This window comes from Phoenix dactylifera, chromosome 7 (genome assembly GCF_051530095.1).
Source record: "Phoenix dactylifera cultivar Ajwa chromosome 7, Ajwa_hap1_PhDact_Kaust_v1.1, whole genome shotgun sequence".
NCBI lineage: Eukaryota > Viridiplantae > Streptophyta > Magnoliopsida > Arecales > Arecaceae > Phoenix > Phoenix dactylifera.
The window spans coordinates 5,403,957-5,431,602 of record NC_143196.1 but is presented as its reverse complement, the minus strand read 5'-3'; the positions used below and the strand labels follow the sequence as shown (position 1 = coordinate 5,431,602).

Below are 27,646 nucleotides of genomic sequence, written 5' to 3'. Positions count from 1 at the left end.
ATTAATTATACATGATCCAAGTAGTGACTAGATGATTTCATAGGAAATGTCAATTTATACTGCCAACATGTGTCATTTAAATTTAGAAAAGAAACCTTAATTAGGTGCTCTTATATTAAAATTTATAGAGTTTTCACTTTGAAACATAAAAATTGATGATATAGATATTATGATGATCTGATTGTACTATCAGGTAACATCCAAATCTCACTCTTTGCTCCAGTAACTTAATTGTGCTTGATTGTAACGACACTCTGCTTAGGTTTTGGCTAAGATTTTTATCTTAACTAATATTTGTACCAGTATCATACACCTCTCTATATACTAAATAAATCTTGGTCACTAAAATTTGGGCCAGTGTAGTTTTAGAAATCCCATAATATTGAGTGATATCAAATCAATATATTAACTAGTATTTTAATTGTTTTATCTTTTATATGAAATATGGATTTGCAGTAGAATCTTGATCCTGACATAATTTTCATTCTCTCCGAGATGGTGATGCTCTTAATGTTTTTTGAAAAAAAAGGTTGTATATTTTTGGTAAACAAAAAAAAATCTCAGTTCCAAGAACCACACTCTGAGGCACCTCTGTTCATGTTCTGTACTCTGGGACATACAGCTAATCTTCAATCTGGTAATGAGTATGGCGATAGGAGGGAATGACAGAAAAGTTGAACCAAAGATCTTAAAAGATTAAAAAAATGGATTCCCTGCCACGTGTCCTCTCGTTGGACCAAGCACTCTGCACTCCGACCGACGGCACCGAATTTACGGACCAAATGGCGGCATTCTCTGACGTCACATCCCCCCGCCGGTGAAAACCAATTTTGCCGACCAGGGAAGTTTCCACTCCCTGTCTCTCCTTCTCTGACTTCCACCCATGTCTCCACCCCGACACCCCCAGTTCTCTCTCTAACCTCTCTCCCAACCGAATCCCAAAGCCATGAGGCCAAGCCCTCTGATCCCATTCTTGGCCTCACTCTCCCTCCTCTTCTCCACCGTTCATTCATCATCCAACGGTCGGGGAAGCCGCAGGGTCCTCCACGAGCCCCTCTTCCCCATCCAGTGGACGCCTCCCCCTCCCCCTCTCGACTTCTCGGACCCTCCCCCGGCCCCCGCCGGCCCCTTCTTCCCCGACTCCCCCTTCGCCGGCCAAACCCCGACTGCTGCCAATGTCTCCACCCCATCCCCACCCTCCATTACCCACTCCACCGCCACCAAAAACATCGCCATCGGCATCTCCGTCTCCGTCGCCGCGTTGGCGATTCTCTTCTTCTCAGGCTTCCTCCTCTACCGCCGCCGAATCAGACGCCCGCGTGATTCCGCCAAGCTAATCACTGGCGAAGATGGCAGTGCCCGCCGGCTCAGAAACCCGGGCCGTCCAGCCGCCACCGCTGCTGCGTCGGAGTTTTTGTACCTCGGGACGATGGAGCCGGCGAGCCGGCGGGCGAGCGGCGAGCTGAATGGCTCGCCGTATCGGAAGCTGAGCTCGGAGCGGGTGGTGGAGGTGCACCACCCGAGCCCCGAGCTGCAGCCGCTGCCGCCGCTCGCCGGACCGCCGTCGCGGCGGGGGGTGGTTCATCCGCCGGCGGGGTCCTCAGACGATGAGACGTTCTACACGCCGCACAGGTCGGTGGCGTCGATGACTAGTGAGAGTCCGAGCTCTCCGGTGTCGCGGCACAGCCTCCCGAGCATGGGAAGCGGCGGGAAAGAGGTGCTCGTGCTGACGGTGGACTCGGCTCCTCCCCGGTCCCGGAGAACTTCGCCAAGAAGGAAGCTTTCTGGCGGTTCGGCATCCGAAGTCAAACAAATGATACCTCCAAGTACCCGACAACCTCCACCGCCACCTCCTCCTCCTCCACCACCGCCGCCGCCGCCGCCGCCGCCCCCTCCTCCGAAAACAGAAAAGATTGTCGGAGTACGGCCACCTCAGCCGCCACCGCCACCTTCGCATGCTGTGGGGAGAATTAAACCGTCTTCAGAGGCTCCTGCTGCGCCACTCCCAGCTGAACTATCTCAGAGGCGTCGGTTATTGAAGCCTCTTCCGCCCGAAGGTGCTCGGATTAACATCCCAGTTCCTGTTTCCAAATTTAGCAACGGAGATGGCTGTTCTTCGTCACAACCAGCTGATCGAACAGGGGACGATATGGAGGGTGATACGAAGCCAAGGTTGAAGCCTCTGCATTGGGACAGAGTTAGGGCGACTTCGGATCGGCCCATGGTCTGGGACCAATTGAAATCCAGCACATTCCAGTAAAGACTATAACTTTCCCCTGAAAATGCCACTTTTATGTTCTTTTCTTGTTTGTATCTAACGAAGCTCCATGGTCTCTGTTCTGTCTGTGTTTTCGGCAGATTGAATGAGGATATGTTTGAGACCCTCTTTGTAAATAATGCTACTACTCCAACTCCCAAAGACAATAACAGAAGGCCAGTTCTTCCGCTCCTCAAGCAGGAGCACAGAGTGTTAGACCCAAAGAAGTCGCAGAACATAGCAATACTTCTGAGGGCATTGAACGTGACACGAGAGGAGGTATCTGAAGCGCTTTTAGATGGTGAGGACTCTGATTCTCTGTCCTGTTCTTCTACCGCTATTCTTTGCTTCTCAGATCATATCATGTTCTTCATAAAAATGAAATAGGCTAGAAGCGTTTTATATCTAATCTTCCATGTTGATTGGCAATTGTTTTCTCTTCTTCACTGATGAATGGAGGTAAGTTGGCCGATGTCCTTTATTTAGGAATTGTATCTCATGGTCACTGTCTTTTGGGAGGAAGTTATTTTCATATCAAAGTGACTTGGAATATATTTGTTTGTGATATAGTTCCTTTGGCATAGAAATATCATTTTTAGTACATTCAATCTAGGGCTAGCAGTTTGCTATTGAAGAAGATTTCTAACACATAAAGTTGGGCAGAATTCAGTAACAGTTACAAACCATGAAGGTCTAGGACAGCATTGGAGTTAAAAAAAGTTAGTCATTTGTTTCTTTTAATAGGATTAGGCAATTGGTCCGAACAAGAAGTTTCTGTTAATTCAATTGCTCCATAGGAAGAGAATGCAAAAAAGAACTTATTCTCCAAATCTACAATCGACGAATGGATGAAGCCAAAAGCTGCTTTTGATTTCAACCTAAATTTCTAGATGTTAGTGTTTAAAGTTTAATAAACCACTTCAAAGTTCAAACCTTTTTCATATCACGTATTTTCATTTGTGTCATATCATCAGTTCGCTTTTCCCTAAAGATACTACAGCTTATCCCACAGTTTAAGAGTCTCTGGCCAGGTAAACAAGTCAACTTCTTTCATAGCGGTTTAAGGCTATAACTGATAGCTTTACAAATACTTCTTGACCAGCTTTAAAATTGTCTTTACAATGAGTAGTTTGGTGCCGATGTTAGTTCGTAGCGGTTTAAGGCTATAAATGATAGCTTTGCAAATACCTTCTTGACTAGCTTTAAAACTGTCTTTACAATCAGTAGTTTTCTGCCAATGTCAATTATTTTGACAGACTAGCACCAACAGTAAGATTGTTCCGCAGGAACATTTATTATTTTTGTTTACTCTCCGTCAAAGATTCTCCAAATTCCTCCATCAATTTTTCTGAGCTTGGAAAGATATCGGAGTGCAGATGGATTTTTTTTTTTTTGAATTTTACCCATAAAGGTTTTGTATATAATTAAGCTACACTTAAGAAGTGCTTATCAGTATAAGGGGCACAATGATCTTTTAGAACAACACTGAGACCTCGTAAAATTCAGAAATCCTATTAAAGAAACTTTTAATCATCAGCCAGAAGCACCTTTCATGCTCTCATATAGCATGACATCTCCTTTTAGCGAATCTGGAATACAATATCCTGTAGTTTTGTAATAGATCCGCAGCATAGTCCAGGTCAAAAGGAACCGATACAACCTTTAAATAATTTAATCATATAACAATAGAGATGTAAAAATTCAATGATATTCCTATCAAAAAGGGAATAAATTCATTCATTTAATTCTTTGAGCTGCTTATTATGTTTAGTTGGTTGCAACTTACTGTAATTTTCTAGGATAGGAAACACAATGTCAAAATGGGATAGAAACATAAACAGTGAACATGTTATGTTGATGGGTTGATGTTTTCTTTGTATTGGCACTTGCTTGATTAGTGTTAAAGGAGCGCCCTTGTCCTTGGGTTGGAATCCATACCAATCCAATTAACTTATGAAGACATTATGAGCTGCTATGAAAAAGGAAATAAGCTAGACAAAAAACTTGCATTAAGTTCTAAGGGTTGTCTTTTGTCTTCCTACTCTCATTTTCTCTCCAAGATAAGTATTTTGAGTGAGAATAAAAGGTCATTAAATCATCTCTTTTAACAGGAAGAGCATGGCCACTAGTTCGAATTATATGCTAATAGTTCAAACAATGGATTTTTTTTTTTAAGAGATCAAAATGGTCCAAGATATGATTTTAATCTTTCAGACTCTTGAATGCATGGAGTCATGAGACATACATATCCATTAACCTTTAATGCATAAAGGTACTCTGGACCAAGATTTAGTACTCATGCTGATTGTGGGCTAGTATCAGTGTCATGCTATGCCAGTCATATGGCTGATAATATAGTAGGGGTTTATACCCACGCATACCATCCCAAGCAAATGCATGCCAAATTGGCACTGACTGGTACAGATGGATATGCACAATACAACGGCGCATATCTCTCTATTTTGCCCATAACTCTATGGAATTTCTATGCAATTATATGGTATCTACCAATACAGTAATTTCCGCTCACTGACAGACCAATACAGACTGGTATCCAGAATACATAGGTGCATACTTTTGTATTGTGCTTATTCCTGACCAATATAGTACATACCATATAATATGGTCCAGTAAAAAACAATGTTAAATATTTGGTCTGAAGTAAGCAACATACTTGGTACATAGCCTAAGATGTGAATGGTTCAAATCATTTCATTCAGGCACTTTCTCTGTGCATATTGTACAATACAGTCCAATTTATTTGCTATTTCAAACATTGCCATTTTTGTTCTATGACTAAATCATTTTTTGGGCACTCAGGGTGCATACCTTTTAGGAATCATAGCATTCCTTTTTAACAATTCCACCTTCTTTTTGACTCTTGTCTAGACTCTATATCATCAAGATGATTTTATCATGAAAAGCAATACAATTGGATATTTTTATATTGCATTAACATTCACACAATCTTTGATCCGCCATAAGTGTGAAAGCGGAAGGGGGCATAGAGATGTTGTATTTCTCAATATATTATAAATTTACATAATTGTTTAACCATGCATTGAAAAATCAATGTCTTAAGGATATACACCTTCAGAAGATGGTGATCTATGAAATCAAGCATGAGCCAAGGTTTGAAGTTTTGACTGCAATCTAGTTGAAACTAACTATAGTGTTTTTTCAACCACATTTTGTAAACTAACCAGAACTTGCTATGGATGTTATGTTTGTTCATTATATTGGTATATGGTGACATTATGAGTCGCTCATTTTTAAGCATATTTGGATAATAAATTTATCCTCTGAGAAGTATTTCTTAAAATTTAAGGTTTTCATCTCAACCAATATCTCAGCCAAAATATTGGCTCGTATCAATATCGAACAGCTACTAATACAAAATCTACAAAATATTGATATATATCATTTTGGTTGCTATAGACCAATAGATCTTAAAATATTGGCTATTACAATATCAATAAATCCGCCGATACTTGTAATCTCCATTAGATCATTTTAGGAGTTTCTTTCTTGTTCCAATTCACCTTTGACCAAAGAGGCATGGATCAGGTAAGGAATGTAGACTCAGCAATCTCCAGCATAAGGCATAGAGGTTCTTGCAAAGAGGCCAATGAGATAGGCCTTCACTTCCTCATGAGGTCCACAGAAGTGGAGCCCAGATCAGTTATTGGAAGGGCAACTTTTGATGAGGAGCACATCTCCTTCATTACCTCTTTTCTATGTCATAACTGGTGTGCCTCTCCATGGTGCCTATCATCAAAACTGGTTTCTGCCCTGCCTTCAATGCTATCTTTTCCAAATGGGGTCTTTAATCTTGCCCATGATTGAAAAGGCAATTGTATAATGGTATGTACTATGGTATATACTATGTCAAATTGTCCCATCTTAGCAAAACATGAGCAGATAATGGGTGCACCGTATTATATATTGTATTAAATCATAAACCTTACAAACTTATATATCGTATTTCAAACCAAGGTTTACTGTTTCAGTATCAAATCCCGTACTGGTACTATGCTAGTATAGTGTTGGCATGCCCATTATGGGGGTTGGTTCAGGGCATTACCAAAACTCACTGCGCCCCCATATTGAGTCTCAGTTCGGCATTGGTATGGTTCGGTACATCCAGTACAGAATGATATGTATCGGTACTATGAACCTTCTTTCAAAGCTTGATCTCGTTAAATGGCATCTTGAATGTGAACAATGGTTACATTTGCACTTGCCCACATATAAAGGATTAGTTAGATTTCATTAGTCTTGATGGTGGTGCACTTAGCAAAAGGCATAGAGGTTTCTGCAAAAGGTGCATGAGATAGGCCTTTGTTGCCTCAAGGTGGGCAGCAAAAGTGGAGTCCTGGAAGCAAAGTATGCTCATGTATTCCGCCATCTCCCAGGCAAGTTGCTAGAAGGACACCTTTTGAACAAGGAACATATCTTCTTCATTGCCTCTATCCTACATCAGAATTGGTGGTGCTCCTTTATGGTGCCCATCATCAAAGCTGATTTCACTGGCTTTCAGTGCAATCTATTCCATATCGGGTCTTTAATCTTGTTTAAGATTTAAAAAACCAAATGTATAATGATATCTATTGTCTTGTATACCATGTCATACTATTCCATCACAGCAAACCATTAGTAGATAATGGGTGTACCCTGTTACATATTGTATGGATACATAAACCTTACACATTCATATAGTTTTGAACCTTGATCCCATAAAATGCCATCCTAGATGAGAATTGTGGTTTCTTACATAGAGAGAGAGAGAGAGAGAGGCAAAGATAGGAAGAATGTTTTGAGAAAATAAAATGAAATCTAGTAAGGCATTTTTATTTGTAAAATGATCATTAATTATGATTTTTTTTTTCCAAATCATAAGATATTAAAATGCTGTATATGTGGAAGCAAATGCACCCACACATATGGTCCATTGATTGTGCCGCATTGCTTATATGCGGTTAATATATACGGTCATACTGCATATAGGATGAAAAGGGAGCCCACTAAGCTTCAAGCAATAGTATGTGTAGTCTATTTAGCACTGTAGGGCCAGATGCAACCAAAAACTCTCATATGGGCCCATGTGGACGAAGTGGCTTCAAGTTGATAGTTAGATGGGCCGGTTATGGACATTAATTATATAGTCATGTTAATTATCTTATAACTATTCCTATTAGATATTAAAGGCTAAATAGTAATCAGAATTATTAGTTAATATTATTATTTATCCAAAACATATTGTTGACATTATTGTTTCTTCTTTTGTGTCTAATATATTTTATTTATTTTAAATAGTTAAAAATAGTAACAGTATATGCTTCCGCATATGCAACATGCATCGTGCATATGCACTATACAATACCTTGACCGCTAATATATGGCAGTTGCATCTTAAAATAACAGATATACTAATTTCTTATAGTTCGATTTTTGCTGAGATCCTAGGCTTATCATGCTTATTTTAATTTTTTCCTAATCTAATATCCGCCTTGATAAAATGGTATTTCTTTCCATCTTAATACTGGTCACCAATGAGATCAATATAAGAACCAAGAGAAAGGTAGCTTTTTCTAGATACGAGGGACTTGTTTGGGTCACAAGGCTTATGCTAAAGTTTACTAGATCTTAGATTAAAACATATAAGCATGTAAATGAGATTTATCTACTTGTGATTTATTTCATACTTCTTTAGTTATAAGTTACATGTTAGTATTTGATGAAATCGTAATACATTATCAAGTTCGCATTCATATTTGGTCTTATATTACTACAGAAAGAAAATCCAACATGGTACGTCGTACTGGCCCGAACCGGGCGGTATAGAGAATACCGTACTATATCGGTTCGATACCGGTACTCGGTACGAGTGGCATACCAACACTCAATACGCCAAAAAAATTTCGTACCATACCATACTGACACTATACTAGTGTGGCACCGATACAGCCGAGACAGCAAAGCTTGAAAGCCAATTGGAATCCATTGAAATGTCGTCGTGAAGGATGCCTTAGAGATTTCTTATCCAGTGGATGACTAAACCCCTAAAGTCCCTTGAAAAACCAACCATCGTAGTTGCCAACAACTATTAGCATAGTTTCTTGGTTCCTCATTCCTAAGGGCTTGCCCTTGCAGAGGTCCAGGGTTCAAATTCTAGGAATTACCATGAAAAAAAAATAGTGGTTTTGAAAAAAAATTCCAGACACTAGCCAGTGGACAATAATGAAATTCAGGAAATTCTTAATCAAGGCTACATTGACAATTATCTGGTATCTATTCTTCATGAAGTTGATTCTCACCATGTAATGATCATCATTAGTATCTATTCTTGTAAAATTTTAAATTTAGACAAGAAGCAATAGACTAGTACCTTTGTAAACAATGTCTGTCATATCTCTATTTGCAAACTGTTTTCTTTCTTACTATGATATTCTGTAATTTTCATTTATAAATCACACAAGAATCTATATATCAGTGGTAGAGTAATTCTGATTGTTTCCTCTTACAGGGAATCCTGAATGTTTAGGTGCTGAGCTTTTGGAGACTTTGGTCAAGATGGCTCCCACAAAGGAGGAAGAACTAAAACTCCGAGACTACAATGGTGACATATCAAAACTTGGTTCAGCAGAGCGCTTTCTAAAGGCAGTGTTAGATATACCTTTTGCCTTCAAAAGAGTTGATGCAATGCTATACAGGGCCAATTTTGAGACAGAAGTCAATTACCTAAGGAAATCTTTTGAAACTCTGGAGGTAAAAAAAATTCCTGAATGCTATGCCCATTCTTCCCCACTAGAGCTTGTCTAGAAGTTAACATTCGAGGTTAGAACGTAGTAGGCAATATGACATAAAACCTCTTCCAATTAACTGTCCACATGTATAGACTTGTTATCAACACTCATCACCTCTAATTAAAACTAGTAGATGGTGCATCTTATGCCTTAATATATTAACGATATGAACTACATCATATAGGACAGCTTGAATCATGACCTTAAAAAAAAAAAAAAAAAAAAAAAATCTAATCATATTGCAACAACATCAGAAGGTCAGGGCTTTTCTGAAAATAAATTTGTACACTTACAATTATAATCTTATTAGCTTTCTTCACAAAAGAAAAAGAAGAAGAAAATATAGTACTCTATGTATCAGACAACTAATATTTTCTCAAACATGCTTCAGGCAGCCTGTGAAGATCTAAGAAGCAGTAGGCTATTCTTAAAGCTCCTGGAAGCTGTTTTGAGGACCGGAAACCGGATGAATGTGGGCACCAACCGAGGTGACGCAACAGCCTTTAAGCTTGATACTCTTCTAAAGCTTGCAGATGTGAAAGGGACAGATGGGAAGACAACACTGCTCCATTTTGTTGTCCAAGAGATCATCCGAACAGAAGGATCAGGTTCTGAACCAACAGGAGAAAATCCTCCTAACAGTGCCAGGGAGGAGCAATTCAAGAAACAAGGCTTGAAAGTGGTTGCTGGGCTGAGCTATGAGCTTGGGAATGTTAAGAGAGCAGCTGGGATGGACTCGGATGTCCTGAGCAGTTACGTCTCGAAGCTAGAAACGGGGCTTGAGAAGATGAGGTCAGTCTTGCAGCTCGAGCGGTCATGCACCGAAGGTAAGAAGTTTTTTGAGACAATGAAGGCGTTTCTTAAGGAAGCAGAAGAGGAGATTGAACGGGTTAAGGATGAGGAGAAGCGGGCGTTAGGCCTAGTAAAAGAGATTACTGAGTACTTCCATGGGGATGCAGCAAAGGAGGAAGCCCACCCTCTCAGGATCTTCATGGTGGTGAGAGACTTCCTCTCAGTACTAGATAACGTCTGCAAGGAAGTGGGAAGAATGCATGAGAGGACAGCGATGGGGTCTGCTAGATCATTCCGCATCTCTGCAAATGCCTCTCTGCCGGTTCTCCATAGGTATGAAGCCCGGCGAGATGGAAGTTCAGATGATGATAGTTCATCATCATAGAACAAATGAGGAATATAACTAAACCACACAAAATTTATGCGAGGTGAATCTAATCAGCAGGAAGGTGGTTGCATGCCTGTACAAAAGGAAAAACAAATCAAGTTTTTGAAATTGTCAGGTTCATATCTGTACAAAAGGAAAATAATAAGCAATTCCACTGTAGTGGAAGGTGATATCATACATTTGTTCATCACATATCTGAGGTATAGCACAAGGGGAGAGTATCAAGGAAACATAAACTTCGCATGAAGGAGAATAGGAAGCATGAGCAGTCTTCCATGTAAGAGTTATTTACTGATAGTTACATTTTTTTTTTTCCCATTTCATGTAATTCTTTTCTACTTGGTGTGTCCTGAAAAGGGAACTAAGAATGAACTGCCTGAGCTTTTTGAATCTGAGAGCTGACAGGTGTGGTGCAGATAGTTTTCTGTAATGCTTTGCATTAAAAGAAGCTAGTACATTTATAGGATCCTAGAGATTTCTTTGGTATTGACCATCAGTTAAGTTTACAGAACAAGACCAAACCATAAATAGTAGAAATGGATCATTATATTTGGTTCATTGGATCTTGAGTGATCTATGTTTGATCCAACTAGATTTCAACTTAGCTTTTCTACATAGTCCCTATCTGCTAGGTCGAGGAGCCGTTCACATATAGAATCCATGGCTACCTTGGGATCTCCTCCATTGGCATGAGTGGGAGCTCGGGATCGTCCGGCAAAATGCACTCCACGATGAAATCGACGAGCGCTTGGGCTTTGATTGCCGGCCTCGGACGGTATTCGAGGTCGAACTTTCCGAGCTCGACTGCCCACTTGGCAATCCTTCCGGCGCGATCCAAGTGTTGCAGGATCTGCTTCATAGGCTGGTCGGTTAGTATGGCCACAGTGTAGGCCTGGAAGTAGGGCCGGAGCCTCCGAGCCGAGATGACTAGGGAGAAGATTGTTTTCTCCAGTTTGGAATATCGAATCTCGGCATCCCTTAGGACCTGACTGGTATACAGAAATAAAATATTTAAGCACATATACCAATAACCTTTTATCTGTCAAGATTATATAGAGGAGGTTTCTACAAACTATAGTCACCTTTATCCATCTATGAATAGAAGCTTTCATGCATCATCCTTCTCTGTTCTGTTCTAACAGAGGGTGTGATAAAGAGAAAATAGCTGTTGTACTTCTCGAGAGATGAACCATTGTGATGGGAACAACTGACGAAGCTTCACGTTGCTCTCCCCTAATCATCGATATAGAGTGGACGTGCAAGGCAGGCGGGAAAGACAGTAAAAGAGGATGTAGATAAGTCGCAGGTGAATTAAAGGAAATTTTACGACACCTTTCCTTAAAACCCAATAAGGGTGCTCTAGCAATTAACCATATTAAGGCTAGCCTAATTATAGTTCTATAGAGATGCATGGGATTAATGTCCATCAGACCAAAAGAGGGACTAAGTTGGTATTCAAAGGAAAATGAGGAAACGTCGTATCAAAATCCCTTTGCATGCTCATGCAGCGAAATCCATCTCTACGCAGCTTGAACCGTATCTACCTAGACCTGACCACGATTCTGGAACCGGCGGTTCCATAACCACCTAGACCTGACTATGATTCTGGAACCGCCGGTTCCGGTTATGGAACCGCCGGTTCCGATTCCACAAAAACCTAGAACCTTAACTGTAACCGAAAATAGTCAGTTTGGTTCCAGTTCTAGAACTGCCGGTTTTAGTTCCGGTTCTAGATGGTTCCGGTTCCGGTTCTAAATGATTTCGATTCCGATTTTTCAATATAAATTATAAAATTTTGAAAAAAAAAATAGATTGTGTAATTAATTTAGAAAAAAATTATAAATACAAATAGATTGTGTAACTAATACAAAATGATAATTTGTACCTCATTTTATTATTTACTATCAAAGTAAATTTTAATAATACAACTAGATAACATTATAAAAAAATAATAAGTTACATTAAATAAATTTGGAACTAATTTATTTTATTATAAATGAAAAAAAGAGAAAAAATTAGGCTTGAACTTAATTAAAATTAAGCTGCCTACGCATCCTCTTGGGGTTTAGAGGAATCAAAGCCCTCGTAGTTCACTTACCTTCATGGTTGAGCAATTAACTCCCTTACCTCAATGATCAATCACTATCATTGCTGCCGGCTGTAAACGATCCACTAGTTCCAATGTAAATAAGTCTTCACTGTTCTCAAATGTGTTATCTTGTAATCTACATTCTGCCTTTCTCCAATCTTCAACACATGTTTGGGCTTCCAAGTTATTCAGCCTTAAACAAGATCGTCGCTCACCTAAGATTTGACCTCCAGCACTGAATGTTTGCTCAACAACAATTGTTGAGCACGAGCAAGCTAAAATCTCCTTAGCAATTGCTGAGAGGACTGGAAATTGGTTTGAATGCTCCTTCCACCACTTTAATATTGGCAATTGTTGATCTAAAATGCTATCACCAAACTCAAAAGAAGTGGTTAGATAATAATCAAGTTCCACACTAGAACTTGATGAACTCCTCGGGCACTTTTGGCGTTGCAAAATCATTTGCTGTGCAGCGCTAAGATTTGCAAAATCTCCAATGCTTCCAATATTACTGGATTGTTGAGAAATGACATTTTACCATATTTTGCATTGTACTCATTATATAAATTAATAATATTATTTTTAACAGTAAAAATAATATTTAAAACATCAATATCTTCTTCAAAAGGACCTAAACAACTATAATATGCAAGCAAATAATCTGTCAAACCATCTAATTTACTATGTGGATCAAAAATAGATGCAACAAATTATTATCTTTCTCAAAAGTTTTAATAGCATCAGCAATATTAACACATTCTAAAACAAGTAAATGAGCAATAGGATAATAAATACCAGATAAATTATTAGTAGCATCATTAAAAACTTTTAAAACGGCCATAATTTTTTTGCAAACATTCCACTGCTGGGGAAATAAAACCACACTAAAAACATTATTTACAATAAAAGTATATAATAATTCTTTGTAAAGAAAAGTTTCATTTAAAATTTCATACGTGGAATTCCAATGATTTGGAACATCTTTAGGAAATTTTTTTGGCCTCATATTATGAAGCCAACAAAAAGAAAACCACTCCTTCATAATTTGTGGACGAAACCATATATACTCTAACGCATTTTTAATTGGCTGAGGATACTGACTACGGGATTTTAAAGCATCTTGAACACATAAATTTAAAACGTGACATGCACATCGTATATGAAAATATTTACCATCAAATGAGGGTTTACAAAGTTTTTCAAGATGAGGAATTGAAGCAGTATTTGATGATGCATTATCATAAGAAATTGAAAATACTTTATAAACTAAATTATACTCATCCAAAACACACTTTATTAGTTTTCAAATATTTTCAGCAGTATGTCTTTCATCAAAACCTCTAAAAGTAATAAGTCTTTTTTGCATTTGCCATTCATCATCGATCCAATGACATGTGATACCCATGTATGAATGGACTTGCCAATGATCACTCCATATATCAGAACACAAAGAAACATTTCCATTAAAAGATGAAAAAAATTCAGATAAATCATGCTTGCCTTTTTTATATAATTTAACTATGGCACGTATGAATGTAATCCTAGAAATTCGTTGAGCAGCAGGTTGTAAAGCTTCTTGAGTCATAGCAACATATTCGAGATGTTCAGAAAATCTGAATGACAAATGCATTGCTGAAACCATTTTTGCTAATGAATCCCTATATTTTGCATCATTATATTGAAATAATTGAGGAGAAGAACTAGATGCAGTGTACCCGGTCATTTGTGTTTGTGAGCGATCGATGCCTACTTCTGTTGCATGCTTGCTGTTAAGGTGCTTGGTGAGCGATCCATATCTACCATCGAGTTTAAATTTGAATGTATGACTGCAGTAGTTGCAAATTACTTGCCATGAACCATCTGTAAGTTGCATTTTCTTGAAATGCTTGACAAATATGTCGGATTTTGGAGACCTTCCTTTTGATTGTAGATTTGATGGCGGAACTGTAGAATGACTTTCTTGAGTAGCTGCATTTGGATGCGATTCTTGTGAATTTGCCTCATAATTTGGATCAATATCTTCGGAAGATTGAGTTAAATCAAACTCATCAATGGACAGGGGTCGGTAATTTGGATCCCAAAAATTTGGGTTTGGAACATATTTTTCTTTGCCTTTATTTGAGCGGGAGGAAGACATTTTTGATAATTGGATTGGGAAAAATGAAAATATGAGAAGGTTATGGAATGTGTAGAGAATTGGAATAGATTGAATAATTAAGAGAGTGAAAAATTGAGAGAGAGAGAGATTGAAAGATTGACTGGTGTGGTGAAAAAATTGATTTGGAGAGGTATTTATAGTGTTGGGGGTAATTTTCGTTTCCCAAAATGACCCTCAAACTAGCCGTTTTTTAGTTGTTAGGAGGGGTAAAATATTCTTGACCCTTAAAATAGCCGTTGGCCATTTGGAAATTCAACGGTTGGCCATTTGGAAATTCAATTGGTCATCATGACCACTTGAATTTTAAGGGAGATGGCGCCATTTTTTTCATTTCTTTTTTTTTTTCGGGTTCAAACCGGAACCGAACCGTCGATTCCGGTTCAAGTTACGGTTCGGTTCCATCAAACCTGAAACATTAACCGAACCGTATTTCTTAAGGTTCCGGTTCGGTTAAGAACCGTGAGACACGGTTCCGATTTCGGTCCGATTTTTTTCCGGTTCAGTTTTGGTCCGATTTTTCGATTAGAACCAGACGGGGGTCATATCTATATCTATTTCATTTGCCTTACCATATTGTAGGTCTAGTAGGGTTCTTTAGAATAAAATAATTTTGTTATAATGGCCATTTGCTTTGTGGGTCACCGTTTTGTACAGTGGGTCACCGTTGTTTAGCCAAGCACGGCTGGTGCCTGGCATCTGTAGCGTCCTCAACTCCGAGTTACAGTTTGGGTGCCTTCTGCGCTGTATCTAAGCCACATCATAGTGTCCATTGTATGATGGCCATTATTAGCCAATAGAATGGAAAACATTATTACTCGTTATATCATGAAACTATATAGGTCTTAGGTACTTATATAGAACCAAAAAATTCAAATAATATCTTTCAACTAATTTTTTTTGGTGAGATTATGGATTGTTATAAATGATATCAGAGCAGACTCGGCTCATAATCTATATGAACTAGAAAACACTGCAGCACGAATCTATTGAAGCTGACCACAGACCGATCTTAGTATTTATGATTAGATTTATATAAATTTGAACTCTTAGCCTGACGATGACATCAGGACTTAAACGAGGCATCCCATGGTGCTCCTTTAGTTGGTGCTCAGTTGAAGCTCTCTCTACAATGACATTTAGATAGAGCTATGCTCCTAGCTCATTAGCGAGCATAGAGGGTTTCAAGCAATATGTTGCACGGACAACCACTTTAAACTTACAAATTTGCGCTCAAAATGAGCCAAAAGTGTAACAACCCAGGATCTCACCCAAAATGGCTAGCCGAAAGTTATCATTTGGATTCCTTGATCCTGTATAAATACCCAAGATCTACCTAGCGAATAACCGATGTGGGTCTAAACACACGCCCGCACAGGTCCTCACATACTCCCTCCATTCAAGCCCTGACGTCCTCGTCAGGCTAAGGGTTCAAATCTATTCAAATCTAATCACAAACACCACGATTGGCCCGTAGTCAGCCCCAATAGATCTATGCTACAGTGTCCCCTAATCCACATAGGTTATAAGCCGGGTCCGCTCCGATATCATTTGTAACAATGCAGGATCTCATCCAAAATGGCTAACCGGAAGTTATTATTTGGGTTCCTTGATCCTGTATAAGTACCCAAGATCTACCCAGCGAATAACCGATGTGGGACTAAACACACGCCCGCACGGGTCCTCACATACTCCCTCCATTCAAGCTCTGACGTCCTTGTCAGGCTAAGGGTTCAAATCTAATCACAAACACTACGATTGGCCCGTGGTCAGCCCCAATGGATCCGTGCTGCAGTGTTCCCTAGTCCACATAGGATATGAACCAGATCCGCTCCGATACCATTTGAAACAGCCCAGGATCTCATCCAACATGGCTAGCCGGAAGTTATTATTTGGGTTCCTTGATCCTGTATAAAGTACCCAAAAAGCAAGCTCAGGCCACAGTTAATATTTTCGCAAATAATTTTAACCATCTTATTTCTCTATACTCTACAACTTGAACTCTCGAAGCCAAAACTTATTCCACCTTAATCCATGCATCACTTAATATACATCCCAGATTGTATCCAAAAATCCAGCCATCACTTCGCATGAAAAGATCTGCCTTTATTAGACACCATTACCTTTATAAATGAGAAGCCATCTTTTAACAAAATGGGAGCATATTCTTCTTGCTTTCATGTTGCAGTTCTGCCTCAATTCTTGGGATCCCATGAAGAACTGAAGCACCTATCTACATATCCAGGCCCTTTCGAAAGGCTTGATCCAAGCTAAGGCAGGCTGCATTACACAGTGGCAAGTACAGTAATGCGAGGCGCAGCACCCACTTCAGCTCAAGTATTGAGGTAAATGAGATGAAGGGCTACATGAACATCAGATGGACACTGGAGTAGTTGATGCGCCATGCGCTTGAGGCATGATAGAGTCAGCAACACCCAGCTTCCAATATTAATTACAAAATTATTAATCATGCTCGGTATCAGCATCTCTGTAAACCGTTCAAACCTGCTGCTTCTTTTTGGGTAACGAAGACCTTTACACATAACATTGTAGTCACCCCTCAAAGTCAATATCGATGGCAGCATATCAGCGGATGGAGTATATGGAGGAATGGGCTTTGTGATTAGAGACCACCATGGTAGGGTAATTATGGCAAGAGGCCGCGACACTCCGGGCTTGACCGCCATTGAGGTGGAGCTTCGGGCAGCATGAGAGGGTATCTCTTATACGAGGAGGATATTTGGGGCTGATAGGGCATACCTCGAGGGGGACTCCTCGACGGTGATCGATTGGATTCAGAGGGTGGATCGCTATTGGGAAGATCACCCGATGATTCATGAGACCCGCAGACTGGTCAGAGAGATAGACTCATTCCAAATAGCACATGTTTACCGGAAGGCGAATAGAGTTACAGACTAAGTTGCCACCTATGTTTCTCAGCACTCCAGAAAGGTCATCGGACTAGCATTGCGGATATACCGCCTTTCTTATATTTGTTACTTTCTTCGGATTTGGCAAGCTGTACTCATTTAAGAGCAATATAAAATGCCGCTTTTTAGGGATGCAAATGGGTCGGATCGGATCGGATCCTGAGTGATTCCGATCCGACCTGATTTTTTGTTCGGATCCTAATTTTGGACCCAGATCCGACCTGGTTGAAGATCGGGTCGGGTCGGATCAGGTGCAGGTCGGATCCGGATCCGAGTCGGATCGGATCCGGATCCCGGATCCATTTTTTTTTCCACTTTTGAAAAAAAATTTGGATAAATCTAATTTGGTCATATCATAATTATGAGGTGCTGGGTGACCCATGACTTGAAAGAATTGTAATCGACCTCCAATCACAACAGATGACCCATGACGTACTAACTAAGTCGGTCTGCAAGCCAAATTTCATATCACACTATTTTTTATCTGTATGACTGATTGGACGGAACTTGGTGTCTCCAAGCTACCCTCCCACGAGGGCAAAAAAAATCCCAGACCTTCTTCCAAAATCCAATTCCGTTGCAGAAAACTAGGCACACGACCCATATTCAATTCAGCGTTCCCTCACTTTCTCCCTTCAAAAGTTAAAAGAAACAAAAACTAAAAAATAGAAGGAAAAAAAAAAAACAGCTACCCAGACACCAGAAGCATCAACAGTGTAATAGATCGAGTGAGAAACTGAGAATCCTGACGAGCCGAGGTTCCTTTGGATTCTGTAAACCTATGCCTGTTGCTATCCTTTCAGGCTTCAACCCAACTCCTTTTAGATTTTTTCCTCTCTCTCTCTCTCTCTCTCTCTCCCTCCCCGGATCCATTCGGATCGGATCAGATCCGTTCGATAAACCTAAATTCGATCCAAAAAATAATTCGGATCTAATTTTTAAATCCGACCCAAACCCACGGGTCCTAAAATTCGGATCGGATCGGATCTATGCGGGTCGCGTCGGATCGGATCGGATCTACACGGGTCGCGTCGGATCGGGTCGGATCTACACGGGTCGCGTCGGATCGGGTCACGAATCGACCCGACCCATTTGCAACCTTACTGTTTTTACCAAAAAAAAAAAAGAAAGAAAAAAAAAAGCCGAGTACACATAACATTGTAGCAACAAATATTACATGTATAGTCTTCCAGAGGAAAGGCTTGAAAATCATCAGTTGGTAAAGAGAGAAATGTCTGTTTTTTATTCTAAATTTTGGCACGAAAAATTTAGAATAAGCGAGAATAGTATTAGGAAAGATGACCTCTTGAGAAGTTCTCGTGTTGTACCTTTTTATAGAACTCCGCAATTAAACATGCTTGGGCAAGAGTAGTACTAATATGGATGACCTTCTAAAAAGTACTCGTGTTGCACCTTTTTATAGCAGGCTTTGCCTCCCTCTTCAAAAAAAAAAAAAAAAAAAACACAAAAAAGTAACATAACAAAAAAACACAAAAAAGTAACATCTGCACCACCGATTTCTTCTCCTACGGATACTATTGCATGACTAAATCCATTCAGGAGATTACGTTACTCACCGCTTCAGCAGTTGCCGATAAAATAAAATCATCGAAACACATAAGGTGCTTCGCACCATTAGGGGCAATGGTGATAAGCAGCATAAACAAAGTGAAATAATACAGTAACGCTATGCTTGGAGGTTCTTAATTTCTTATGGACGATTCTGTTTAATTTACTCGATTCAAAAAATTTAAATTTTGAAAGCTGATTTTTTTTTTCAATATAAGTTGTTTGGTTGTTAAAGTAAGAAAGATCTGAATAAGAAGATCGAGAAAGAGATGGAGAAATCATTAGGTGGAATTTTTCAGTTCCCTGATATCAGGCATTTTTGTATATTTTTGAGGAAAGGGACGTTTGGATTTTCACCTCACAACCTAATATGGATTTCTAAAATCATTATGTTAATTTCCAAAAACATATAGAATCACATAACATCATGACCTGAAGTACTTCTGTGCAAACCCTTGAGGTATAAAAGTCAAGCTTCGGGTGTCACGCCCCGGACCCGGATCCGTGACACGGCCGTGCTATTGGCGACTATCGCCCACAGTAGCACGCAGCCTCATACAGGGGTAACAGGTAGCCAAAAGGATTCAAACTTATATATATATTAAAAGTTTGCAGTACAACCTTCAAGTTTGAAACCAAAAATACAGAACTTTTATGCTATTCAAATGTACAAAAGTATATATGCTTCTCCAAAAATACGAAGCTGTGTAACAAAATAAAAGCATATCTGATGGCGATCACTGATGAGGATCTGAAAGAAAAAAGTAAATGAACGGATATGAGCTACACGGCTCCGTAAGTAATCCTGCATAATCCTACCGGATCAACTAGTAGGCTAAACATGTAAATCAGGTTTTGAGAAGCTGACATGCATATTTATCTAATAATCATCATGGCATAATATATATGCAATTTAAACAAAGCAGTATTTTCAGTCAAACAAAATTTTCATAAAACATAAGAATTCATGCGATTAGCATCATTTAAAGGAGATAGCGGTTTTAGCAAAATACAACATTTCATAAGGATATATTCAAAAACCCATTGTAAAACAATGTATGCTTTGGCCAGGCACGTTCATAAATGTCACGGCCTGCCTGCGCAGGGCACGTGACTATCGGGCCCACATGAGGGGGAAACACGGGGCTCCCCTGCCAGATGTTGGCCGGTTCCGGGGCTTCACGCAAGCGTCCTTCACCCCTCACCGATTTTGCTTCTCCCCAAAACGCATCTGCAGGATTTGGAAACCCCCGCCTCATATACCCAGGCTCTGAAATGAGCCTCATAATCATGCTTCAAATATCATTTTCATAAAGTATGCATGTGAAACCGTACCCCCGGCACGCCGTGGTCCATTCTCTCGGATGCTACTGCGAAGTCCATTCGGCCACTGGCGGGGCCAGCTAGTCATTCTCGGCCACTAGCAAGGCCAGCGAAGTTATTCTCGGCCACTAGCAAGGCCAGCTCAGTTGCATTCGATCAGTAGCATCTTTGAGCCATTACAGTGCCTCTTGGCTAGCTAAGACTTTACAAACTTACATGCATGATTAAAATATCAGTATCATCATGTCGCATACATAGCCATAGTTTCTGGAATCATGCAAGTTACTTATGCATTGTAACATATCATGCAAGAAATATATATACTTAAAATAAATGCTTAGGAAACATTAATAACATAACATGATCCATAACAGGATTAGGACAGGTTACTTACAATAAGTTGTTATCAATCCTTTGAGTCCGGACGACAAGTCTTTAATTCCTAGGACCATATTATAAGACCCACATTATCCTCTATTATTATAAATTTTAACCCAATTAAAGTAAATTTGAGTCTACCAGGCCTAATTGGGTTTCTTATGGGAAAGATTGGGCCTGATTTGTGGTTAAGTCCACTTTTCTAGCCAATTTGGCCTTCTGCCAATTTAATTGGGCCTGGTATGGGCTTGATTTAGGGCTGATTGGGCTTGCTGGGGTCAACCTGTCATGAACATGGTTCGGACCCAGCTGAATTGGGTTTAATTGGGTCCGGATTTAGCCCAATTTACTTAATTTGGGTTCATTCAGGCTTGGTCGGATTCAGACCCAACACCAATTAGGCCTAATTGACCCATCCAATCTGATTGGGCTTGGATCGACCCTTCATTTGGGCTCACCCAATCGATTTGAACCATTTGGGCCTAACGGGTTTCGGATCTGGACTTGGATCCGACCCGCTAGCCCGTTAAGGCCCCTCTCTCTCTCTCTCTTCTTTTTTTTTTTTTTCTTCTTCCGGGAGCTTCCAGAGGCTTCGGCCCCCTTCTTCGCCCGTGTCTCTCCATCTCCCCCCTTCCTCCGGCTCCCTTCCGCCTTCCGGCTCCTCCCTCCCTTTCGTAGGCGGCCGGGGAGACGAAGCGCCCTCCGATCCGCCGGCCGGAGTGGTGCTCCCTTCTCGGGGCAGCGGCGGGGGAGGCCCGTCCCCGCTTTCCCCTTCTCCGAAGTGATGCCGGAGAAAAGGGGAAAAGCCGAGAGGGGGATCGACACCGTATCTCCTCTGGGGGCCCTCACCGGCTCCGACCACGGCGAGGTAGGGCCGTGGTCCGAGGTAAGCACCGGTCTTTCTCTCTTTTTTTTTTTTGTGTTCCTTGGCGGGAGCTGCACTACCCCCTCTTCGCCGGCCGAGAGGTGGGGGCTGAGGCTGGCGGCCTTGGGGCCGCGTCTGTCGCCGGCACGGCCAGGCCCGGCGGCCCCTTAGGCTGCCCCTCGGCCCCAGGGCGGCAACGGCCGCGATTGTCACCCGCAGGCCGAGTCCGGTTGGGCTCGGCCCGGGTGGCAGTTGGGCCTGGGCTTGGGCCTTTCTCAGGCCGGCTCGCGGCCTGTGGGTCCGGCCCGCAGCCTGTGGGTCCGGCCTGCAGCCCGTGGGTCCGGCCCAGGGTTATCCTCCCAGTGCTCCCTCTTTCCTTCTAGCGCCGGTCTTCCTCCCTGTCCGGTGTACTCCCCTCTGTTCCATGGACGGAACAGAGAGGTGAACATCCGCCAGAGGGTTTCCTCCCTCCATTTCCTATCTAAAATTATACTTGCAGAGTCTTTACCTGGTTGTGGTCGGTCGAAGTAGTGCGGTGTCACCTCGGTACAAAGTCCCTCCTTCCTCTCCTAGGGCTGCGGGGCACCTTCTACCTCCAGCTCCAGAGCCTAGCTCTCTGGTATAGAATTTCGGGGGTTAGAGAGTTAGGGAGGGTATATCAAAAATCAGGGTTAGCAGGTTTTAGGGCTATAAAAACTTGGCTTAGGATTTGACCCCAAGGAGAGGTGGCATCCTCTCCTTCCTCAGAGCCCCGGGAGCCACCAGCTGCCCTCCCCTTCCGGCCAGCTCACAGCTCGGCTGCCGAGGGAAGGAGGAGGTGGCGGTTTTCTGTTGTGCATGCTCTGTGGGGGGTCTCTCCGTTGGCCACCTGGTGGTACTGTCCTTTCAGCCCTCGGGGAGATGGCAGCCTACTCTTCTTGGGCCTGCAAGGCCTGCTAACCCTTCCCTGGCCCAATACTATTTAACTGGGCCCTACAGTATTGGGCCCGGTCTGTATTGGGCCCGGACATTACATCCTTCCCTCCTTAAATAAATTTCGTCCTCGAAATTAAGCATACCTTGGTTCTCGAAGAGTTGAGGGTAACATTGTCGCATCTCTTCCTCCAATTCCCAGGTAGCTTCCCTTTCAGTGTGGTTGGTCCACTGGACTTTAACGTAGGGAATGGTGCGCCTTCGCAGGATTTGTTCTTTTCTGTCTATGATGCGCAGGGGAGCTTCCTCATAGGTTAAGTCTTTATTTAATTGCAGAGGCTCATGTGGCACCACATGGCTGGGATCCGGGACGTACCTCCGCAGTAGTGAGACATGGAAGACATCGTGTACGCCTGATAGCTCCGGGGGTAGGGCCAATTTGTAGGCAACCTTGCCTATCCTGGCAAGAATCTCGAATGGGCCGATGTAGCGAGGACTTAGCTTGCCGTGTCTTCCGAATCGGGTAATGCCCTTCGATGGAGAAATTTTCAGGAAGACAAAGTTCCCCTCCAAAAATTCCAAGGCCCTTTTTCCTCTGTCAGCCCATCTTTTCTGTCTGTCTTGGGCAGCCTGAAGCCTTTGATTAATCAGGAGTCTTGGAGACTGGCTCCTCTCCTGGTGCGAGGTCGATAGCAAATTCGATCTCTCGGTCTGAGGGTAATCCCGGTAATTCCTCCGGAAAAACATCCGGATATTCTCTGACTACTGGAATATCCTCCAGTTTTGATCTCTTTCTGAGCATTCTTTACACAGGCCAGATAGGCCATACACCCCTTTTTCAGAGCCTTTCCAGCTTTCAAAGCGGAAATGAAGTGCAATGTGGGAGCACCCTGAAGGGGTATGTCGCCCTGAAAGAAAAATTCTTGCTCCCCAGGCATCCGAAATACCACCCTAGTCCATGCCCAAGATAATATCAAAGTCTTGCATGTCAAGCTGTAAAAGATTTGTCTCTAATTCTCTTTTTTTTTTTTTTTTTTCCTATCTGAATTATGCAATCTCTATGTTTAGTGTCAACAATTGCGGTTTTCTGAAGGGGTGTAGCAACATGTCATGGTTCCACTAATTTCTCAGATGTGCTATGTAATTGTCTGGAAAAGCTAACTGACACGAAAGAATGCGTAGAACCAGAATCAAATAGAATGAGGGCAGGAACCGAGTTGACCAGAAGTGTACCTGTCACCACCTGATCGCTAGCACTAGCTTCCTGTCGAGTCAGTGCGAAAACTCGAGGGTTACCCCTTGATCTCTGGTCCTCTGGTGCAGTGTGTCTGGGCTCGTCCTTCTTTCGACTCGGGCAGTCGCGGGCGATGTGTCCTATCTGCCCGCAAGAGAAACAAGCTCCGGTCTTCATTAAGCAGGGTCCGCCATGGTTCCTACCGCAGGTGGGGCAGCTTCTGTTCTGTTTCTTCTTGGGCTCCGACCCCTTGCTGCCCCCGGACCTACTACTCTGAGCTCCCGACAATCGGGTCCTTTTCATGTCTTTTCTCTCCCTCCCGGACCGTATCAGGTCAGCCTCAACCTTCAAGGCTCGGTCCAGTACATCTTTGTAGCTTGAGAACAGATGGGAGGATATTCGGGATCGAATCCCGTACCTTAATTCCTGTTCAAACCGGTTCACCTTACTTCTCTCCTCCTCCATGAACTGGGGGCAAAATCGTCCCAGCTCGTTGAATTTATTGGCATACTCCAGAACAGACATCCGGTCGGTCTGGGTTAGCGCCAAGAATTCATTCTGCTTAGACTGGTTGACTGAATCCGGAAAATATTGGTTGTAAAACAACCTCTTGAAGTCCCTCCATGTAAGTCCGTCGACAGCATAGGCTGTCTCCATGGCCGTCCACCAGAACTCGGCATTCCCCTTCATCATAGAGGTCGCCAGCCGGACCTTCACCTCATCGGGGAAAAGAAGAGCTCGGAACATCTTCTCTATTTCCCGGATCCATGCTTCTGCTACCATAGGGTCAGGCCCACCCTCAAAGGTCGGAGGGTTTAGTCGGCGAAACCTCTCATAGCAGGTGCCTGCCGGTGGCATAGCGGCCAGCTGCATCATCTGTTGCTGTTGCAGCACTTGTGCCATAAGCTGATATACCCCGGCAAGGCTTGCTTGACCTGCTGCAGATCGTGGAGTATCTGGGGGAACCGACTGCTCACTAGGCTCCGGGGAGGGTGGTCTCCTGTCGTCGTCCATATCTCTCGAACAATCGCCTTGCAGTCAAAAGTTCTCATAATAAGATTACAATAAACTAGCATATTATAATATATATATATATATATATATATATATATATTTTGACGGTGACATTCTTAACTACCCCTTTCCTTAGGCATTTTATGGTTATTCTATTGTTTAACCTAAGGCTCTGATACCACTAGATGTCACGCCCCGGACCCGGATCCGTGACACGGCCGTGCTATTGGCGACTATCGCCCACAGTAGCACGCAGCCTCATACAGGGGTAACAGGTAGCCAAAAGGATTCAAACTTATATATATATTAAAAGTTTGCAGTACAACCTTCAAGTTTGAAACCAAAAATACAGAACTTCTATGCTATTCAAATGTACAAAAGTATATATGCTTCTCCAAAAATACGAAGCTCTGTAACAAAATAAAAGCATATCTGATGGCGATCACTGATGAGGATCTGAAAGAAAAAAGTAAATGAACGGATATGAGCTACACGGCTCCGTAAGTAATCCTGCATAATCCTACCGGATCAACTAGTAGGCTAAACATGTAAATCAGGTTTTGAGAAGCTGACATGCATATTTATCTAATAATCATCATGGCATAATATATATGCAATTTAAACAAAGCAGTATTTTCAGTCAAACAAAATTTTCATAAAACATAAGAATTCATGCGATTAGCATCATTTAAAGGAGATAGCGGTTTTAGCAAAATACAACATTTCATAAGGATATATTCAAAAACCCATTGTAAAACAATGTATGCTTTGGCCAGGCACGTTCATAAATGTCACGGCCCGCCTGCGCAGGGCACGTGACTATCGGGCCCACATGAGGGGGAAACACGGGGCTCCCCTGCCAGATGTTGGCCGGTTCCGGGGCTTCACGCAAGCGTCCTTCACCCCTCACCGATTTTGCTTCTCCCCAAAACGCATCTGCAGGATTTGGAAACCCCCGCCTCATATACCCAGGCTCTGAAATGAGCCTCATGATCATGCTTCAAATATCATTTTCATAAAGTATGCATGTGAAACCGTACCCCCGGCATGCCGTGGTCCATTCTCTCGGATGCTACTGCGAAGTCCATTCGGCCACTGGCGGGGCCAGCTAGTCATTCTCGGCCACTAGCAAGGCCAGCGAAGTTATTCTCGGCCACTAGCAAGGCCAGCTCAGTTGCATTCGATCAGTAGCATCTTTGAGCCATTACAGTGCCTCTTGGCTAGTTAAGACTTTACAAACTTACATGCATGATTAAAATATCAGTATCATCATGTCGCATACATAGCCATAGTTTCTGGAATCATGCAAGTTACTTATGCATTGTAACATATCATGCAAGAAACATATATACTTAAAATAAATGCTTAGGAAACATTAATAACATAACATGATCCATAACAGGATTAGGACAGGTTACTTACAATAAGTTGTTATCAATCCTTTGAGTCCGGACGACAAGTCTTTAATTCCTAGGACCATATTATAAGACCCACATTATCCTCTATTATTATAAATTTTAACCCAATTAAAGTAAATTTGAGTCTACCAGGCCTAATTGGGTTTCTTATGGGAAAGATTGGGCCTGATTTGTGGTTAAGTCCACTTTTCTAGCCAATTTGGCCTTCTGCCAATTTAATTGGGCCTGGTATGGGCTTGATTTAGGGCTGATTGGGCTTGCTGGGGTCAACCTGTCATGAACATGGTTCGGACCCAGCTGAATTGGGTTTAATTGGGTCCGGATTTAGCCCAATTTACTTAATTTGGGTTCATTCAGGCTTGGTCGGATTCAGACCCAACACCAATTAGGCCTAATTGACCCATCCAATCTGATTGGGCTTGGATCGACCCTTCATTTGGGCTCACCCAATCGATTTGAACCATTTGGGCCTAACGGGTTTCGGATCTGGACTTGGATCCGACCCGCTAGCCCGTTAAGGCCCCTCTCTCTCTCTCTCTTTTTTTTTTCTTCTTCCGGGAGCTTCCAGAGGCTTCGGCCCCCTTCTTCGCCCGTGTCTCTCCATCTCCCCCCTTCCTCCGGCTCCCTTCCGCCTTCCGGCTCCTCCCTCCCTTTCGTAGGCGGCCGGGGAGACGAAGCGCCCTCCGATCCGCCGGCCGGAGTGGTGCTCCCTTCTCGGGGCAGCGGCGGGGGAGGCCCGTCCCCGCTTTCCCCTTCTCCGAAGTGATGCCGGAGAAAAGGCAAAAAGCCGAGAGGGGGATCGACACCGTATCTCCTCTGGGGGCCCTCACCGGCTCCGACCACGGCGAGGTAGGGCCGTGGTCCGAGGTAAGCACCGGTCTTTCTCTCTTTTTTTTTTTTGTGTTCCTTGGCGGGAGCTGCACTACCCCCTCTTCGCCGGCCGAGAGGTGGGGGCTGAGGCTGGCGGCCTTGGGGCCGCGTCTGTCGCCGGCACGGCCAGGCCCGGCGGCCCCTTAGGCTGCCCCTCGGCCCCAGGGCGGCGGCGGCCGCGATTGTCACCCGCAGGCCGAGTCCGGTTGGGCTCGGCCCGAGTGGCAGTTGGGCCTGGGCTTGGGCCTTTCTCAGGCCGGCCCGCGGCCTGTGGGTCCGGCCCGCAGCCTGTGGGTCCGGCCTGCAGCCCGTGGGTCCGGCCCAGGGTTATCCTCCCGGTGCTCCCTCTTTCCTTCTAGCGCCGGTCTTCCTCCCTGTCCGGTGTACTCCCCTCTGTTCCATGGACGGAACAAAGAGGTGAACATCCGCCAGAGGGTTTCCTCCCTCCATTTCCTATCTAAAATTATACTTGCAGAGTCTTTACCTGGTTGTGGTCGGTCGAAGTAGTGCGGTGTCACCTCGGTACAAAGTCCCTCCTTCCTCTCCTAGGGCTGCGGGGCACCTTCTACCTCCAACTCCAGGGCCTAGCTCTCTGGTATAGAATTTCGGGGGTTAGAGAGTTAGGGAGGGTATATCAAAAATCAGG

At 42.6% G+C, this 27,646-nt stretch overlaps 1 protein-coding gene and 1 long non-coding RNA gene across 2 annotated transcripts; one reads left to right on the top strand and one right to left on the bottom strand.

Moving 5' to 3' along the window:
• Positions 1–718: 718 nt before the first annotated feature.
• On the top strand, positions 719–10,712 carry LOC120111075 (formin-like protein 8). Its single transcript, XM_039127461.3, has 4 exons — positions 719–2,256; positions 2,359–2,558; positions 8,784–9,025; positions 9,455–10,712. Exons 1-4 carry the CDS (start codon positions 947–949, stop codon positions 10,238–10,240), a joined length of 2,538 nt encoding a protein of 845 aa, XP_038983389.2. The 5' UTR covers positions 719–946; the 3' UTR covers positions 10,241–10,712.
• An 11,055-nt stretch (positions 10,713–21,767) lies between these two features.
• LOC149753113 (uncharacterized) lies at positions 21,768–23,391 on the bottom strand. The gene is made up of 2 exons (XR_016395884.1): positions 22,611–23,391; positions 21,768–22,168 (listed from the first exon to the last, which is right to left on the bottom strand). It is a non-coding gene; the product is annotated as an uncharacterized LOC149753113 (long non-coding RNA).
• Between the last annotated feature and the right edge of the window lie 4,255 nt (positions 23,392–27,646).